Source organism: Schistocerca nitens, chromosome 2 (genome assembly GCF_023898315.1).
Source record: "Schistocerca nitens isolate TAMUIC-IGC-003100 chromosome 2, iqSchNite1.1, whole genome shotgun sequence".
NCBI classification, from domain to species: Eukaryota; Metazoa; Arthropoda; class Insecta; order Orthoptera; family Acrididae; genus Schistocerca; species Schistocerca nitens.
The window spans coordinates 414,491,683-414,512,000 of record NC_064615.1 but is presented as its reverse complement, the minus strand read 5'-3'; the positions used below and the strand labels follow the sequence as shown (position 1 = coordinate 414,512,000).

Sequence of the window (20,318 nt, the reverse complement as noted above, 5' to 3'; positions counted from 1 at the left end):
TGGTAGTGTGTTGAAGTGATACATGACTGTGCGGACTTAGAGACCAGTCACATACTAGCACTAGCTGTGAGTCCTTGCTTATCTTGGTCTGTGTTTGCTTGCTTACATATTGTTCATTCTGTCATGCACTTGTGTTTCTGTATCTGTCCCTGACTGTGCTTCTAGACTATCTACTCACCATATAGGATGACACACTTTTTTTGCAGGCACAATGTGCCCTGTTTCTCTGTGCTTGTCCTGAGCATTTCAGGGACGGTACATCTTGCTATGAGATATATAACAAGTTTCTTCGGATGCATGATATTAAGCCGAGTTATGATGTTTCATTTCTTTTTTAACTGCGTGCATACAGTGCTTAAGACTTCTGCTATCTGGAAAGTGATTAATCATTGTTTAGTATCCCATTAAGCAATTTCGTTGACTAAGATAACTTGAATGTATTTTAAATTAAGTTATATTCATATTTCACCAGCCACAAGATAATGGATTAATATTAAAATTTATCTGGCCTTTGCAATTGCAAATCCAAGTAAATAATAATGCATGAAACTTTGCGTGCTTTCTATTAAATCATATATACATTAAAATTACTTCCATCCTCTGCCCACTTTCATGTGGTCAGAATGATCTGTCATATAAAACATTACTCTATTTTTGATCAGACGACTCGAGCATTGAAACATATTCAGAAATTATGTTAGTAATACAAAAGTGAAAATTCAAAGTGAATAAACCTTTGTGTTGTACAACATATGTATAGTCTATTCTCCCACAAATTTCTTTTGTGCTTACTAGTCATCTTGATGATGATTGAAAAAGGTTAGCCGTGGCTTGTTACGACTGTATTGTGAGAAAGTAAAGAGTATTTGAATTTAGTGTCTATCACAGATCTTGTTGACATTTGGCTACATTACAGCTCTGAAGTTGGTTTTTACTGATTTTGCTATTATTTGTGTGTCAAACAAAGCTGAACAATCCCTTTTGTTGGCACTTTAAATGTTGCTGGAAAAATATGTCTACTTGTATGTCACAGCTGTTAAACACTATGGAATGAGGTTTGCAGCGTTATATTTATCATACAGTAATATTTGCATTGAAAAATACTAATAGACATTATTTTTTGTGCTTTATGAGTGGTTCAAAGTTAGTCATTTTATCATTTTTTTAGGCTGTAGTTCCACTAAATGAAGAATGCGGCATCATTGAATGGGTGGCAGATCTTGTGGGTTTGAGGCCCATGCTGTCTGGTCTTTACAAGAGGATGGGAATTAGCCCACCTCAGCGAATTCTTAAAGAACTTCTTACATGTACGTAGTCCAGAATAGTTCAGACTTTGCGTCAGTTTAGTCAACAGGATGGTTTATATTTGCATGTGTCCTATGCTATGAAAAAATGAATGATCACTAATATAAATCCCATCTCATAATACTTATATTTTTTGTTTAGGTAAAGTGGACCAAGTAGCAAAGAAGAGATTAATATTTGACAAGTTACTGAAGATGCATCCACCAATTTTGAGTGAATGGTTCCTTCAAACTTTTCCAGATCCATCCAGTTGGTATGTTTAATCAGTACCTCATAAAAATTTGGTGGTAATGGAAATTTCTGAATGGGTTGTCATTGCTACGGAGGTGAACATGTGGTTTATGCACTGTGTGTGTGTGTGTGTGTGTGTGTGTGTGTGTGTGTGTGTGTGTGTGTGTGTGTGTGAACTTATAAAATGTTTAAATGGGTCTTATTTGCCACAACTTACATACTTATGTGCTCCATATATTTTGTTATTTTGCCTCAGTTTCAATTTTGTTCCAGGTACCAGGCAAGAACAACATATGTCCGTACCTGCGCAGTAATGTCAATGGTGGGATACATTTTAGGTCTTGGAGATCGGCATGGAGAAAATGTTTTATTGGACTGTAGCAGTGGTGGAGTTGTCCATGTAGATTTCAACTGCCTTTTCAACAAGGTCTGTGACTGCTATACAACATTTTTTTGATGTAACACAAAAACACGTATAAGTGCCCAAATTATTCAACTCTCAGAATTTACAGCTGTTTGGAAACTTCAGATTAAAAGATAAAATTGAAAACTTACACAGGAACAGTGAAAGAATGACAAGAGAAGCATTAATTATTTTACATATGTATGTGTATAACAAAATGATTTCAAGTGTTTCTGTCATCCTTCCAAGCTCTACCATTGCAGACTGGCATTCCACTCATTGTAGACAACACTGTTTTTCAATATTAAAATAGAATTTGGATGTGACACTGGGAGAGGGCTAAATTGGGGTGTCAGTCATTAGCTGCACTATGATAATCATGTTAGTAAAAACTTCAGTGAAATGTTGTTTGTGAAATGAAAAGATTTTATATAGCTTTCAGGATTCGTTTTCGCAGTACGAGAATTATTTTGGGATGGAGGACATATATTGGCAGCATTACACCTTTTCTTCTGGGAAGTGGGAGTCTGGTTTAGGAAAATGGAATTTAAGGACTGTATTTAATAATTACTCAGAATAGCCCTTCAAACACACACATTACATAATTACTATTAATAAAGTATCAGTATTTCGCAATCATAGTTTTGTGTAAACCAATTTATTTGGGCATTTTTCTGTATCTTAAGTGTACTGATAGTCTGAAAGGCAAGAGAATTGCTACAGTTTCAAAAAGAAAAAAGTAGCAGATATGACTTCAGAATTAAAGGAAAGAAAAAATTATCTGTCTTGCTTTTATTCTTCCTATATCATTCTCAACACAGCAACAGAGATGGAGTCTAATTAGATAATAGTATAATAGTACTGTAGTGGAGACATAATGAAGGGAGCCACGGCATGAATCATGAATTAGTTAGTTTAAACCATTGAATTGTTGTTTCTCTGAACTTCTTCATAGTAAGATCAGGATAGTTTTTAAACAAGGTAATGATGAAAGACAGCAAAGAACTTGGGTGAGCAACTGAATGGAATGGACAGTGTCTGGAAAGGAGGATGTAAGATGAACATGAACAAAAGCGAAACGAGAGTAATGGAACATAGTTGAACTAAATCAGGTGATGTTGAGGGAATTAGATTATGAGATGAGACACTAAAAGTTGTAGATGAATTTCGCAGTTTGGGCAATAAATAACTGATCATGGCCAGAATAGAGGATATAAAATGTAGAGTGCCATTGGCAAGAAGAGAGATTTTGCTGAAGGTATATTTCTCGAGTGCAGCCTGCCATGGAAGTGAAATGTGGATGATAAACAGTTCAGACAAAAAGAGAACAGAAACTTTTGAAATGTTGTGCTACAGAAAAATGCTGAAGATTAGATGGGTAGATCATGAGAAGGTACTGGATAGAATTGGGGAGAAAAGAAATTTGACTAAAAGAAGGGATCGATCGATAGGACACATTCTGAGACATCAGGGGTTCATCAATTTAGTGATGGAGGGAATTATGGTGAGTAAAAATTTTAGAGGGAGGCCAAGAGATGAATAAAGTAAGTAGGTTCAAATGGTTGCAGGTTGCAGTAACTATTCTGAGATGATGAAGCTTGCACAGGATGGAGTAGCATGGAGCAGTCTGTGGACTGAAGACCACTGCAGTAATGATCAATTGTTTGCATGATTGTTGTGGTACAGGACAGACAATACTCTGTGGTCTTTATTCCACTGATGGTGCCCCATTAAGTCTAACCCACTCCTCACTCAAACATAAATTTTATTTTCCATGTGATCTTTCCAAAAGACCTGTGTCTTCTCTACAGCTAATAATTAATAATAGCAGTGTCTTTGATCTGGATAGCTCAAGATGACTTTGATGTCCACTGTGGTGCCTTATGTAACTGTATCATTCACAGTTATTGGTAATGACAATATTACGAAAAGGATAGATTGCTACTCACCGTACAGAGGAGACATTGAGTTACAGGCAGGCAAAACAAAACGACATCTGTACATTTGAGCTTTCAGCCAAAAGGCCTTCTTCTAAAGTAGGAGAGAGAAAACACACACATTCACACAAGCACAACTTACATATACATGATCACTGCCTCTGGCCGCTGTGTAAGTGTTCCCGTTCATGAATGATCTGAAATGTTGTGTTGGTATTTATATGTGCATTTTTGCAGCTACAAATTTCTCCATTGTTGACACTCACCTTTAAAACTAACTGTCGGATTGCTTTGCTTCCAGGGTGAGAATTTCGATTGTCCAGAGGTAGTACCATTTCGTTTGACACACAACATGGTTTCAGCTATGGGTCCATTAGGAGTGGAAGGACCATTTCGACGTGCCTGTGAGATCACGCTGCGCTTACTGCGCACAAAAAGTGACACTCTAATGTGTGTTTTGAGGCCTTTTGTGTATGATCCAATTATTTCATGGAAGAACAAGAGTTCAGTGAAGAAAAATGAGGAAATGACAAATGAAAGGGTAATGATTACTGTTATTATGTAATGTTAGACTACCTTAATTTAGTCATGTGTTTACTCACTTGTTGTGTATATTTTGTAGTACACTTGTAAATGTGAACAGACAATGTCTCATTTTACAGTTTTGAAGTTAGTGCTAATTTGAGTTAAATATTTTTTCAGAAAGTTACTGTTTTGCATATCTTGCAAAATCACGCAGGCAGAATGTCTGTGTCCTGTCATGTTGCCCTTTCTCTCTTTCCTGCCAATATTTTCAACTTCATATGTCTCTTGTCAGTTTATTTGCTCCATTGAATTCATATTTTGCAGAAATGTTACATATATCTCTCTTCATATTTTGCTTAGGAAACCAGATAAAACTTTCTTTGTATCCTATCCAGAATGAAAGTAAGACATTGTAAAAATAACAGTGACCAGAAGTCTCATGAGGCGCTATGAATTGCATGCTGCGTTGCGTAGTGTAAATGAAATGAAATGATTGTGTGGCATTGTTAGCTGGGAGGCCCCATCCAGGGGAGTTCGGCCACTGGCTTGCAACTCTTATTTCGGGTGACGCCACATTGGGTGACTTGTGCGTTGGTGATGATGAGACAAGGATGAGGACAACACAGCGCCCAGTCCTCGAGTGGAGAATATCTCCAACCTGGCCGGGAATCGAACCTGGGCCAGCTGCATTGTAGGCAAACACGTTATCACTCAGCTAAGCAGGCAGACGTTGTGTAGTGTTACCAGAAAGTATAAAAAGACAAGTCTAATGAGACAATGGTGTACACAATATTTCCCAAAATAAGTCAACAAGATGAATTGAATCAGTTTGATTGAGACATAATTGTAGTGGCCAGGAATTCTGATCACTTTTGCAATTTTTTTAATTGTATAGTAGGAAGATTCAAAACTAAACACACTCTGATTGAACCAAGGAGTCAAACAGATCACTAAACTCTTCAAGTGTACTGTGTGTCAGACATGATTGTCATCACTACAGAAGACTTCCATTGCTCTAGTGCTGATTTACCTGACTCTAATGTGAACTTGAATATAAGACCATCCCTTTTCACGAAAGGCCCCTTGTGAATTCTCATTTGTAACGTATTCTGACTATACAGAATTAGAAACTGTTTTATAGATATAAAATATCTTCCAAAAAGTTGACATTATACGTATTAAAAACTTCTATCATTTATTGATTGTTTACATATTAATAGTACAAGAAGAAATAAAACAAACAAAAATAAAAGGTTTACATTAATTTATATTTTCACTTTCTTTTTTGTGCTTACTATCTAACCCAGTAATCCATAATATTACTATTTTTAGTATTATTATTATTATTATGAAAAGGATAGTTTCTTGGCTACACTATGTCGGTGGCCATTCATGTGCACAGACAGCTTGTTGGTTGTCATGCCCATGTAGAATGCAACACAGTGGTTGAAACTTATCTTGTATATCACATGATTGATTTTACAGGTAGTCCTTGCTGGAATAGGTGATGTTTGTGACTGGACTGGAGTAGGTGGTGGTGATGGGAGGGTGCATGGGACATGTCTTGCATCGACGTCTATTACATGTGTATGAGCTATGAGCAAGGGCTGAGAGAAGTGGTTGTACAGGGATGGATGAGGATTTTGTGTAGGTACGGTGGACAATGGAATACCACTGTGGAATGGGTGGGAAGGATGGTAAGTAGGACATTCCCTGTTTCAGGGCATGACGAGAGGTAGTTAACCCTGGAGGAGAATGTGATTCAGTTAATCCAGTCCTGGTTGGTACTGAGTCATGACAGGAATGCTCCTCTATGGCCATACAGTAGGACTTTGGGAGGTGATGGATGACTGGAGAGATAAGGTATGGGAGATCTGTTTTTGTGCAAGGTTGAGAGGGTAATTACAGTCTGTGGAGGCCCCTGTAAAATCCTTGGTATATTTGAGAAGGATCACTCATCACCACAGCCACAGGTGGCTAGGCTGTATAGAAGGGGCTTCTTGGTGTGGAGTGGGTGGCAGCTTTCCAAGTGGAGGTATTGCTGGTGGTTAGTGGTTGATAGGTTTGATATGAACAGAGGCCCATGAATAGGTTGGTATAGGATGATGCCATGCAGGTGCCCATAGCCATATCTTGGATTTATTTGTAGGTAATGTCTTCGAAGGAGATGTAATTGTGGGTGAGGATATGGTTGGTCATGGTAACTAGGAAGGAGCTCATAGGTTGAGGAGGTCATAGGTTTGAAATCTGTTGGGTGTTGGGGAAGGTAGTGCTCAGTAGCGGTAAGGCCATGAGCATTAGGGATGTTAGTGTTAAGGGAGATTGCATCAGTAGTGACAAGCAGGGCATCATGTGGTAAAGGAGTATCTTTTATACAGGAGGGTAGGTTGTGGGTAATAGGCTGAAGGTGTTTGTCTACAAGAGCAGAAATTCTTTCAGTGGGGCACAGTAACTGGCCATAATGGGGTGTCCTGGGTGGATTGGTTTGTGGACTTTACGAAGCATGTAAAAGGTAGGAGTGTAGGGAGTGGTAGGGGTGAGGAGAGAGATGGACTCTGGGGAGAGGTTCTGGGATGGGCCTAAGGATTTGAGGAGAGACTGGAGATCCTGCTGGATTTCTGGAATGGGGTCACTGTAGCATGGTTTGTAGGTGGATGAATCTGACAGCTGGCAGATTCCTTCTGTTAGGTAATTCTTGTGATTCAAAATAGCAGTGGTGGAGCCTTTGTCAGCAGGTAAGATTACGTCGGGATCAGTTTTTAGGTGGTGTATTGGGGTTCTTTCTGTGGATGCAAGGTTAGTTTGCATGTTGAGGGATTTGGGGAATGGTGTTGAGACAAGGTTCAAGGTTAAGAAATTCTGGAAAGTTGACAGGGGGTGATTTGGTGGAAGTGGTGGTGGATCATGTTGAGTGGAGTAGTGAACTGTGTCAGGCAGGGTTCAACACTGGTTTTTGGTTGAGTCAGATTGGTATGATTGGTGGCGAAAAAGAGTTTCTGCTGTTGGGACCGGAGGAAAGAGAGGAGGTCTTTGACTTGCCCTGCTTGATTGAATTTTGGAGTGGGGCAAAAGTGAGGCCTGTGTAAGGAACTGATAGTTCTGCAGGGCTAAGGCTTTTGGAGGAAAGGTTCATGACTGTCTTTCCGGTTTGTTTAGGGTTCCGGATTCTGTATAGTGGTGGCAAGGAGGTTTTAAAGGTGGGGTAAATGTAGATGGTCTGCAAGCCAGGGTTTGTCAGCTATGAGGGGATGTGGGGTAGTTTAGGAGATTGTTGTAGATGTTGTGGATAGTGGTAGTTCGAGGTGGGAGTTGGAAGTGAACAGGCTGGAAAGTTTTTTTGAGGTGGTACTGTGCATGTTTCTCTAGTTTCTGGAGGGCAAGTGTTTGTGTGTGATGTGACATCCAGGTATTTGGGATTGTATAACAAGAGAATTTTGTGGATGTAGATGAGGTATTGCAAGGAATGTTGGGCCTGATTGATATGATTTTGCAGCGCTACATTGGTGAGGGTTAAGGACTGGCGGAATCTGAACAGATGGAGAGCATTGTGGAAGAATGGGTGGCAGTCAGGGATGGGTAATTTGATAGTAAGGCATTTTGAGGGGTTTCTATGAGCCAAGCAACAACTTCCAGAAATTGTTAGCCATGAACCTTGCCGTATGATCTTTCCCTAAATCCCTCAACATGCAAACCATCCTTACATCCAGAGAAAGAACCCCAATCCACCACCTAAACACTGAGACCAACCTTATAATCCTACCGCCTGACAAAGGCTCCACCACTGTGTTTTGAACTGCAGGGATTACCTCGCAGAAGGACTCTGCCAGCTTTCAGGTTCATCCACCTACAAACCCTGGCACAGTGACCCCATTCCAGAAGTCCAGCAGGATCTCCAGTCTCTCCTCAAACCCTTAGGCCCACCCCAAAACCTCTCCCTTAGTCTGTCTCTCTACTTAGCCCTACCTTTCCTGAACTTCTACATGCTTCCCAAAGTACATACACCTAACCACCCAGGCCTCATTGTGGCCAGTTACTGTGCCCCCTCTGAGAGAATCTGTGCTCTTGTAGACCAACACCTTCAGCCTATTACCCGCAATCTACCATCATGTATGAAGTATATGAGCCATTTCCTCCACCGACTCTTCACAGTTTCTGTTCCTTTACCACATGGACCCTTCTCATCATTATTGATGCAACCTCCCTTTACACTAACATCCCTAATGCACATGGCCTTAACTGACATTGCCCAATGCCTGACGGACTCCAAACGTACCAAAATGTCCCTTCCATACAGCCTAGCTACCCGGGGCTGTCACATCTCTAGTGATGAGCAGTCCCTCTTGAAATATGCCAAGGCCTTCACAGACCGAGATTACCCTTCCAACTTTGTACGAAAACAGATCCCCCATGCCTTCTCTCACCAGTCACCCAACACCTCCCAGAATCCCATCGTTCAGCTGCAGAGGTGCATTCCCCTTGTAACTTAATACCATCCAGGACTGGGGCAACTGAATTACATTCTCCTCCAGGGTTTCGACTACCTCTTGCCATGCCCTGAAATGAGGGATGTCCTACCCACTATCCTTCCCACCCCTCTCACAGTGGTATTCTACCACCCACTGAACCTAAATAGTGTCCTCGTCCATCTCTACACAACCCCTGCTCCCAGCCCCCTTACCACATGGCTCATATCCGTGTAATAGACCTAGATGCAAGACCTGTTCCATATATCCTCCCACCACCACCTGCTCCAGTCTGGTCACAAGCATCGTCTATCCCATCGAAGCCAGAGCTACCTGTGAAACCAGTCATGTGATCTACAAGCTAAGCTGCAACCACTGCACTGTAGTTCTACATCGGCCAAAAACTAACAAGCTGTCTGTTCAAATGAATGGCCACCGACATATTGTGACTCAGAAACAGTTGGCCCACCCAGTTGCTGAGCACTCCACCCAACACAACGTTCTTAATTTCAATATTGCTTCACAGCCTGTGCCATCTGGATCCTTCTCACCAACATCAGCTTTTCTGAATTGCTCAGGTGGGCACTCTCCTGGACTATATGCTACGTTCCTGTAACCATCCTGGCCCCATCCTTCATAGTCATTGTCCTGGCTCATCTAGTTGCTTCCTTGTTCCCATTCCAACACTACACAGCCCTCTATTCCACCAATGCACCCACCACCTTTCTACTAGTCTCCTTTTCCACTACCCATCCCCCTGCCCCCCGTCTAATGTCATGACTGCACCTAGCTGCCCTATCTCTCTGCAGCGCATCCCTGTATGCTCCCACAAGCAGCATTTTACTGCCCCTTACACCTACCCTACTATCGCTCCCCCTCCCTTCCCCAGCCTCCTCCTTACCCCACCACCACCTGGTTGCTTCTCCCATCATGCACTGCTGCTGCTTGCAGTCTGGCCTCAGCAGCCAGAGACTCTCTCTCTCTCTCTCTCTCTCTCTCTCTCTCTCTCTCTCTGTGTGTGTGTGTGTGTGTGTGTGTGTGTGTGTGTGTGTGTGTGCGCGTTTCTTTGTCTGTTGCCTATTTATGATGAAGGCCTTGTTGGCCGAAAGCTCACTTTCTGACAGTCATTTTTTGTGCCTATCTGCGACTCAGCATCTCCACTATATGGTAAGCAGCAACCATCCTTTTCATAATATTGTTCATTCCATCCTGGATCTTCCATTGTTTGTTAACAATAATAATAATAATAATAATGTCATATAGTCATCATCATTGGTACCATCATCTACATTTGTTAAAGCTCACTGGCATTTCTTCCTTCTGACACAGCTCCCACTGTATGTCACCTTCTGAGCTATCCATAGCATTGGGTATACGCGGAACTTTCTGAATCCTTTCATAATAGGTTCCCTTGAGATTCTGCCCAATGCAGCAATGTTCCACTGGTCCAGCATGGGTATTGAGGGTTTCTTTAACTCCTCTCTGTAGTGAGGGCATAATCTCCGTGAAGAAGCTGCTTGCTGTAAATCTCTCACAGATGACCCTTAAAAAGTCTTTTTACAACAACGTTAGTTACTTGAAGTTAGGTCATGCCACCCGGAATCCTTAAAGGCCTGTGTTGTTCTTTGGTATCACATCCTTAACGCCATAGGTGAGCAGCAACAATTTCTTCAGTGAAGCAAACAGCCTGTATTCTATTCCAAGCAGCCTTCGGCCATTCTAGCATCAGGTCATTTATCATCCATCCCTGTTCTTGGCATAAAAAAGTAAGTCTTGCAGGCAGTTTTCTTTTCGTCATCTTTGTTTTCGTCATCATTTCCTTGCGATGAATCGCATATGGGTGTTGCTTCATTCTACCTGCTAGTGCACCTTACACTACTGTTATTCTAGCCATTTCATTGCCGGAACTTGAAGCAACATTTTTAACACCCTTCATGTTAACAGTAGCATTTGATGGTTTACCGAAGGAAACAGATGTCTGATCAGGATTGGTCGTATGGCCTATCGAATAATCATGTCATTTTCTTCTATTAGTTAGCTGTGAAACTAAACGACTGCTAGCTAATCTAGTTTACAGTACTGGTATAGCGCTCTAATGCTGCAGTGCACATTGATGAAAATAATGCCAGAAACGTTTGGAGCTATTTATAACCCACTGGAAGAGGAATATGTGAAGGCAGATGAATTTAATACATACTGGGGTCATGTAAAATTTTTATTTCCACAGAAGTTGTCGATTTTCTGCTTCATGTTCTCGGGGGTATTTCCTGGCCGTACTTCATGGCTAATAGCATCCGCAATTTTTTTATAGCTCTCACTTTTTATTTTGCTTTTGTATTAGGGATGTCATAAGCTACCCAGTGCTTCATCTGCCTCAAATATTTCTATGAATTTCATTATATATGTGACGCACCATATAAATTTAGGAGTCATTGATAAACATTGTGTGTTGGACAGCTGCAGCAATGCTAGCACTCCAAGCTCTTAATTTCTCCATGCAGTAAACATAAGACGGATGCTTCCTTTGATCAAATCTACGTAAGACGAGGAGCTAGGTTTGATCGAAGAAAATTTGACTAATGCCTAACTTTGACAAAGTTCCTTATTACACTATCAAATTTTATTATAGTCTAATATCGGCCTTACCAATCCACTTGCCCTCAACCCACTCTGAAACTCTGCATCATAACTTGTGCACACTGTGGATGTTTTATAAATGAAGTTTTACTGTGTAATCTTACACTAAAGGTTTAACATAATGAGTGAAGTATAAAAGTTAGAAACTTGAGGCAGCGTAACTCACAGTGCGCAGATTGTGCAGACTGTATTCACCTTGTATTTGTGAATGAGAACACTTAGCAACTTCTAGCAAACTTTACACATTATTTCAAATCTTTTTGAAACTACTACTACATTTTCATTGTTCAAGCAGTTAAAACTTCAACATCAGGCACGCCTTTTTAACTTATTACTTCCTTACTGCTGAATCTGTTCACAACACATTTTACAGAGAGTATCCACATACACCACTGAGTGTACTGGAAAAGTGATATCATTGTACAACATGTACTTCAGGAGAAGTGACAGCATAAATATGGGAGTTTAGTTCCTTAAAGAATCAGAGGTTGGGTGGTGTTACTGATGAAATGCTGGGAGGCAAACTGTTCTTCATCAAACACTGTAGGGAGTCTCTGAGCTAGCGTTGTTCTGGGTTATAACATAAGCCCTGCTCTCTTCCTTTTCCTTAAACTTAGGAGCACCAACATATTATAGGTTACACGGACCACCAGCCGAGGGCAAATTTTGCCTTTGTTACAATAAGTTGTAAATCCTGTAATATATATTTATTATAAGTAATTGTGTTTCCAATGTGAGATCAGTTTAACAGGAACTAATGCAACATAGCTAAAAACTTAATTTTTTGAACACAGCGGGTGAATATAACAAGCAAAAGTGGTCAAATCTTGGAGAATGAAAGTTTGTATAAACTATAAACATGAAGTCTGTACTTGAATACAGGAATAACTGAATAATACAGTTTTCTCCTTGATGGAAAGCCTCAAAAACAGAAATAAAAACACTTGCAAAAATATAGGTTATGGCACAATGAAACCATTCAAAAAATACTCTTCACTTGGAGAGAGTACTGTCATTCGTGGATGACATTTACCTCCTGCACAAAAAAATGGTTAATTCCGAATGACACTTACACTGATTGAGACTGCAGCTTCCACATGTTAATTTGGTTTTCATGTTGTTTGTTGTCTCAGGCTCTACACGCATTCTTCAAGCACATGTAGCATCTTGCTTTCCTAGTTGGTTTCTCATTTTCAGCAAATTTGGTTATCTATTGTTTCTTTCCAAGGATATCTCCCATTGCACGAATGATAGGCAACTGCAGTCCTTTCAAGTTCTTGGATCGCTCTTCTACATATGGTTTCAAAAGTTCAAGGTATAATTCTTGGAGACTTGGTTTCTTGGAGTTTGATTTCCCTTTGTTCCACTGAGGCACATTCATCTTGAACAGTGTATATGAGTTTACTGCAGTTTACAAGTAGGCTGTAGCATATTGACAGTGGACATCTCCTCGTAGCCCTTTTTGTAGAGTATGTCCTAGTCTTTTGATCTATGGCGTCCACTCATCCCTTACTGGAATTATAGTATAGGTCAATATGGGTTTTCATTTTTGGTGTATCAAATTCTGCTCCTGCATCATGATGTTTTGTTGGCAACAGCAACAGATTTTCTTTTTTCTTTTTTTGTGATGTGAGAGAGAATTGTTAGTGAAGGCTCCTTAACAGAGGTATCAGTGAGTGCAAATTTGGAGGAATGCAGCTGTCTGCATGCTGTCATCTTAAGTTCTTCCAGTATGTGTTTTCCGTTCGACTTGAGTGTCCCAACCAGTGCAAATTCCACAGAAGTGTAAAAATGATCAGTTGTAGTATTTTAGTCTGTATTCTTTATTAGCTTTAAGAGTTTCTTCACAATCTCAAGAGGACCTCATTCACAGGCAAGTCTAATGTCTTTTCCAGCACACACTTAAAAATTACGTATCATTCAGTTGCACTACTAACAATTGTAACAAGTATGCCATATTTTCCATGTTTGTCTTTGAGGTAAATTTTGAAAGGACAATTACCTCTGGAAAGATATAGCATTTCATCAATTGTATTGTGAGATCCACTTCTGAAGTACCTTCGGAATATTCCATTCAGTTCATCAAGTATTTCACATAGCAGTGCAAATTTGTCACTTACACATCTTTCTACCCTGATGCATGTATCATCAAAGCAAAGAATTGCCAAGAGCTGATATCCTCTTCTCTTACTCATACTTCCTCTATATATGGGCTCTTTCCAATAAATGTGACCATAAATCAGATAATGAAATATTAGTGTCCTACTAAATTACAATTAAAATTAAAATTCCCATCATAGCGTATATTTCAGAAACACCAGCAGGAGATACGTTTTTTCTTTCAGTTTCTACATTTGTGTGGTCAATTTTCTGTACTATTTCAGGATTGATAAATGTCTTGAATGATTAACGTATATTTGTTCTTTCCCAGCAGTAGTTATTCCCTGATGTTCATGAAGTATGTCAGCAAAATTCCTTTTACAACGCCTTGGAGCTTCTGAAAGATACACCATACCAGAATTTGTAACATGTTTGTTCCTTTAGTGTTCTCTGCTTCTTCATTTGAATGCTCTTCTACTTCTGTGTGATCTGACTCAAAATCATTGAAATCTGATAATTCATTTTAGAAGATCTACTTTACAAGAAAGACATTTGTTCAACAATTAAACACTCAACAAGACACTGCGAAACTCACATTCAAGGTTGCCAAATGAAATTTAATAAAAGAAGTATGTATGGACAATATTTGTCTGTGCTAAGTGGTTGTAAGGAAGACAGTAAAATTATGGTCACTTACAGTACCATCCCAGGGCAAAATGTGCCCTTGGGCATAAAATTTGTATTTTTTATTTGCAATTTTTAAAATTTTAATCATAGAATTGTATGGATTGTACTTTATAAGGTGAAAGACAAATAGAAAAAGGCCCATAAACTCAGAGGGATTATGATTTTTTAATAAAAGAAAAATGTTCATGCAACTTCTACCTGTGTGTGGTGGATGTAGAGTTAAGCACCAATATGACTTCAAATTCCTCAATACATGCAGTTGGAAAATTTCTCTTTATCTCCAAGACCTTCTTTTATATCATTTGTCAAGTAATCGGAAAGCCATCATTCCATTTCTCTTGCACCTCCTGAACAACCTGCTGCTCCAGTTTGTGAAACCTTCCCTGCGTAGATCCCCTAAAATTTGGCATGTAAAAGTGGCATTTGTTAATGTATTCTTAATATCACGCCATCTACAAACATTCACTTCTATGACACCAAATTTTCTTCCTGCTGCACAGTTGTTTGTGGGCTCTGCTTTATGAATCACCATTAACTTAAAAGTAGTGTCGTACTGTCTGTGAGAACCAATTGTGAACAGCGGACTCATAGATCCACCTTTTTTGAGAGGCACAGCTGTAATTTGCATCCATTATCAATTGCTACAAGTTACAATTCTTACAGCACTGGCAATATCAGCAAATTGAATGACAATAACTCTATATTTTCTCATTTCTACATATCTGAATCGGTAGAAATCATACCACTTCAGATTAACACTATAGCCAAATTGGAAATCAACAGTGCTGTAGATCAGTAGCAGCTTTAGCAGCATTGTTGAAGCTCATTTTTCATTTGTTATGTTACATTTCAAGTCTTTTGTGCAAACATATTTTTAAAGCATTAATCTGTCTCCTGTAGAAATGTGCATAATGGTATAGTTTCAAAATCGGTGCAGTTCCAGCTAGAGGTAGATTCAGACGAACTGCAGTTTCAACATGGTAGATGTTCTTAAAAAGCCAAGACAAGTGATATACATTCGCATAGTTGACAACACAGTGAAAATTTCTGCCTGCTCACAACTCTCCTCTCCACATTTGGTCTTGTATTCAGTCAAGTTGGTGTCACTGTTCCCCCTCCAACCCTTACAAAATCTTGAAATTAAATCTGTACATGACCTCAGTTGCCAAAGCTTTATCTGTAAATGTAATATGAGTACTATATTAATCTATTACACTTTATAAAATCATTGATCTCACCATTAATAGTTTAATCTGTGAATGCAAGACAACCCTGTATTTTTTGAATGATGAATTTAGGAAAGAACTCACATTGTGGTTGGGTAAATATGGTACATAGTCTGTAAAACAATGATGTGTTGAGGAGTGATAAAACTTAGTATTCCTGATCTTATTAAATAGAAGGAAGAATAACTGTGTCATTACACTGATTGAGATGACAATATCATTTACCATTGGTGCAATGGAAGAAGATTTTATGAACTGATTGGTCACTGTGTGTAGTGTGCTATACAGATGGCTATATGTCAAGGTGACATATGACTGGCAAATGATGTTTACCTAAATACATTGTGGAGAGAGTGACATGTGGTGGTAGTGGTGGTGGTGTCGCGGTCAGCACCTATTTTTTTTTTTTTTTTTTTTTTTTTGTATCATTTCATGTAATTAGTATAGTTGATAATAAAATGATAAGCATGTGATTATGAAAATATTTTGTTCACACTGGAGCAACAGTTTGGAACCTGACCTTTTCTTTCTCAGCATAACAAATCTCTTATTTGCAAAACAAGTCTTTTAAAGAAACACTTTGCTGCAATGGTCTCCTCAAAGGTCCAACGTGAGCTTTATTGAACTTCTTCAGGAAAAACTCTATTGGTTTGCTGTGAAACCTGGCAGTCATATTCCTGAAAGAATCGAAAACAATATCTCGGTAGCGGCACCAAAACACATGTTGCGTTACTGTCACACTGTCACCATGTAGGTAATACACACTCACAATGACCACATGCTCTGCACCATTCCATTGCTCCATAGGCACTTAATGTCTATTACTACACAACACTTTGGCTCCCCCCGTCCCCTCCCCATCCCATTTATTGAACATTCACACAGCTGCTAACATAAGTTTCAAATGTTTCCCTTCCTCTGCACCACCTGCACTTCGTCGACATCCATCCCCATTTCCCACCAGGACACCCCGTCCCCATGCTGCGTAGTCACAGTGGTAGTTTACCATTTTCCCATGTGAAAAGAGGACCCGTGATGGCTTTCTCAGTTTACATTCTGTTTTACATGGCAAAGTTATTGTGGGCTCTGAAGAAGAGGGTCATGCTATACCGTAAGTGTGTTCATGTATTGATCCAAATGTGGCAATTGGGAAAAGAAGAAGCAAGTGTAAAATTTCAAGGCAGAAAATATATCCTCTCTGGGAACAGGGACCTTCTCAGACACGTGGTACAACATGCAGTCATAGAGTTATGAATCCTGTAATCCATTTGGCATTGCTGCACTGTAATGTGTCAAACAAGGAAAGACGAGGAACGCTATGTTTCAGTCCTCAGCTGTTAAATTAATTTGTCTGACCAGTTCCAGAGTAATTTTATGGGGTTGGTGATATTTATTTTGTCTGTTAATGGCTCTGGGATGCACTTTACCCAAACAATCAAAAATTGTAAATTTAAAAACACATTTAGTTCCACTTAAATTATCTTCATTATTATTAAATAATAGGAGGAATGAAAGTAATGCAATATATACGTTAACATGGCGTAGACTCTTATGTCATCTGTTGGTGTTATATAGAAAACTGTAGACCGTGCTGCTCTCGGCAGTGTGTGTTTATATAATTGTAACTGAATCTGTAATGGACGCTGTGAATAAGTGTGTGTGCTGAAAGTTACTGTGTTGAATTTGCGTGAATTTTGGTGCCAAAACTCAGGTACTACTAGTATTTTGAAGGAATTCAGCACTGTCTGCAGTTTCTACCACAACACCAACAGATGGCATAAGAGTCTGTTATTACCCAAACACGTGGTAAGATGTGAAGTGTTGTAAGCACACTAAATTTATTTGAATAACTGTTTTTCCCTACATTTTGCCTTTTTTTATTATTTTTTGGCTACTTTTGGTGCTATCCTAGAGGATTTTCATAGTGATCCTGTGTTTGTATTTTTTATTTTCGGTGTGAATCTAACATTATATGTAAATCTTTAAAATATTTTTTGTGAATAACTCATTGGATACCCTCAATTTAATAATAAAAAATGTAACATCCATTCATTGAATAAACAAGTGCTGTAAATGTTATTATTAATTATATAAAAATTAACTTGGCATATATTAATGAAATTCGCTCACCATTTGTGTTTCACATTACCTTAAAAACATTGAACGTATACCAGTCAATTGCTCGAGAGGCAGTAAGTCCTGTCAGGTTTAGCTCAGTAAGTCCTGTGAGATTTACTTCTAGTATTAGGCTGTAATCACAATCACCAAATCAGTGATATCAAATATGGCAATTTTATTATCTTGCCCCCTCTTTGATAAATTTCTCTGGACACACATGACATGTAATTACTATATCACAAAAAGTAAATGAGAACGCAAGTTGAATTGTGGTAATTTTATGGCTTCTGTGAATCATAGCAAATAGCATGGTGTGTTACTTAATGTTCAATTTTTCTGTAGTTTTTCATTTTATTTCAACACTATATCTCTTGTAGGCAGTTCATTTATAAAGTTCCTTTTGAATGCTGAATGATTGGGGGGAGGGGGGGCATTTACTTTGTGAGCCTCATGGCTTGACTCATCTGTTGGAGAATATTTATTGTTTTAACATTATTGATGGTACTGTGCATTGGAAACTTGTATTTTATCTGTACACCACTTGCTATTACAGGGATGTTTATTTCTTACATTGTTGCAGGCTGTGCAAAATCTCGCAAGAATAGAGCAACGTTTGAAAGGGGTGTTGCGGTCTGTGAGCAAACCATACTCATTCCCACTATCTGTAGAAGGGCAAGCCAATAGTCTCATTATGGAAGCAACCAGTATTGATAATCTCTGTCGAATGTACATTGGCTGGGGGCCATACCTATAAAAGGGAAACAGTTCAAGTCCAAGTGAAGGGAAAACATTCCTTGTGTATTCTTAAGAAACATTACTCTGCTGTGATAATTTAAATTATTTTGTATTGTATGTACGCTATTTGTTTATGTATAAAAGTTTCACACTGAGAATTTTGTACAGAGCAACATGATTTTGTATTAAACTAGTAATTATATCTATTTCCTTCCTTCTATTCCATTTGCCTAGCATTTACTCTGAGGCAACTTCATACTATCATCGAACGAGTGATGGGTAACATACCAAAATAAATATTTTTTTTCTGTTTGATATTGTGGATGTCTCATAAGAATGCAGATCGTTAAATACTACTATGCATTATTAATTCATTATATGTTATTAAAATTTTCTGCTAATATTTGGGAAGAGAGAATCTTGTGCTACTAGTGAAATATTAGTGTAAAAGAGATCCTACAGCTTTATACACTGATTGAAACAGTTAGGAAATCAGTCTGCATAGCCTCAAACATCTAAGACCAGTATTACACTATCAAATTTCTTTGTCAAAGATTTGATCAAAGTTGTGATCAAATATTTGTCAAATATATTTGACAAAGCTCTCTGACGTGGCGCTAAAAAGCGGTATTACACTGTCATCATATTTTTCATCAAAGTTCAAGATGGCTGACAACAATAACTTGCTATTAACTGTAGCAGTTGCATGTACCACAATTGCACTGTGTGCACATGCAGAAGAGAAGCGGGGGGAAAAAAGGGAAACGTACCTGGGGTGAAGCCGTGGGTTTTATGACTACATGATAAAAGCTTTCAACAAAACTTGTTACGTGAGCTTATAGTGGAGGATGTCAAGTCGTACATCAGTTACTTAAGAATAGGCGAGCATACATTTCTGTACATGCTCAGTTAAGTGTATCCTCGTATCACAAAGCACAATACTCAATTAAGAACTGCTATATCTGCAGAAGACAGGCTCACTGTAACACTCCAATTCCTTGCTACAAGAGAGAGTTGGGTTAGGTTAGGTCAGGTCTCCAATCTTCTTAATCTATTTTTGTATTCAGGCTGCCTCACATTGTAAAGTGTCTCATCAGCTTCATACATCTCTATTAATTTTGTAGTTGTCGGTACACACCAATTATATTTACCGGCAATGTTTATAAAAATACTACAGATGACAGAATGCTGCAGCGATGCTAGCGCACCATGTGGTAACATGTCACATTGCAATGAACAGAAGACAAGCGATTTCTTTGATCAAATCTACAGAGGCCCTAGATTTGATCAAATATTTGATGACATTTGACAAAGTTCCCTATAACACCATCAAATTTCTTTGACAAAGATATTGGACAGAGAAATTTGATAGTGTAATACCGGTCTAAGTAATGTTTCATTGGGACAATTTTAATTTCAGCATCATCATGGGAAAAGGAAAGGAAGTCAATCCATTCTCAAACTTGACTGGTATAACTACATTGCTCAAATATTGATGTCCTTAGGTCATTGGCATTTGATTTTAGTCTCCACTTAGGTATAGTTAAATGTGGTGCAACGCCTCAGCACCATGTCATATGAAAACCTGTTGCATATCAGGGGATTGGTGGGATAGAAGCTAATCTGTTGCTACTTGAGGTAGCAGATGCCATTGAAGGGCCACAAAGTGTAACGACACAATTGTTGTTGACTCACTTCCAAACAACAAGTCATATTAGATTAAGGTTAGACAAGATCAGCAGTAAACTTTGCTAATAACAATAGGATTGCGAATATCAGTATGCAGTTGTCATCACAACAGTGAGCTCTTTGCACAACATAACCTATTTATGACTGGGTCGGTAGAATAACCAGGTACCATAGTATACAGCTTATGCATTATATATCTTCCAAAATGTTCGTGGCTGTGGAACAAAGCTTTAGAATCATATCCATCCATTGTGCAGTTTTT

The 20,318-nt window shown here is 38.9% G+C and overlaps 1 protein-coding gene across 1 annotated transcript in view; it reads left to right on the top strand.

The window, feature by feature from the left end:
* LOC126236279 (serine/threonine-protein kinase ATR) overlaps window positions 1-18,573 on the top strand; it is a 391,469-nt gene extending 372,896 nt beyond the window's left edge. Inside the window, exons 39-43 of the mRNA XM_049945439.1 lie at window positions 1,169-1,307; window positions 1,447-1,558; window positions 1,810-1,963; window positions 4,178-4,417; window positions 18,213-18,573. Coding sequence (XP_049801396.1) covers window positions 1,169-1,307; window positions 1,447-1,558; window positions 1,810-1,963; window positions 4,178-4,417; window positions 18,213-18,386 — 819 coding nt within the window. The 3' untranslated portion in view covers window positions 18,387-18,573. The remainder of the gene's footprint in view (window positions 1-1,168; window positions 1,308-1,446; window positions 1,559-1,809; window positions 1,964-4,177; window positions 4,418-18,212) is intronic.
* The last annotated feature ends 1,745 nt before the right edge of the window (window positions 18,574-20,318 follow it).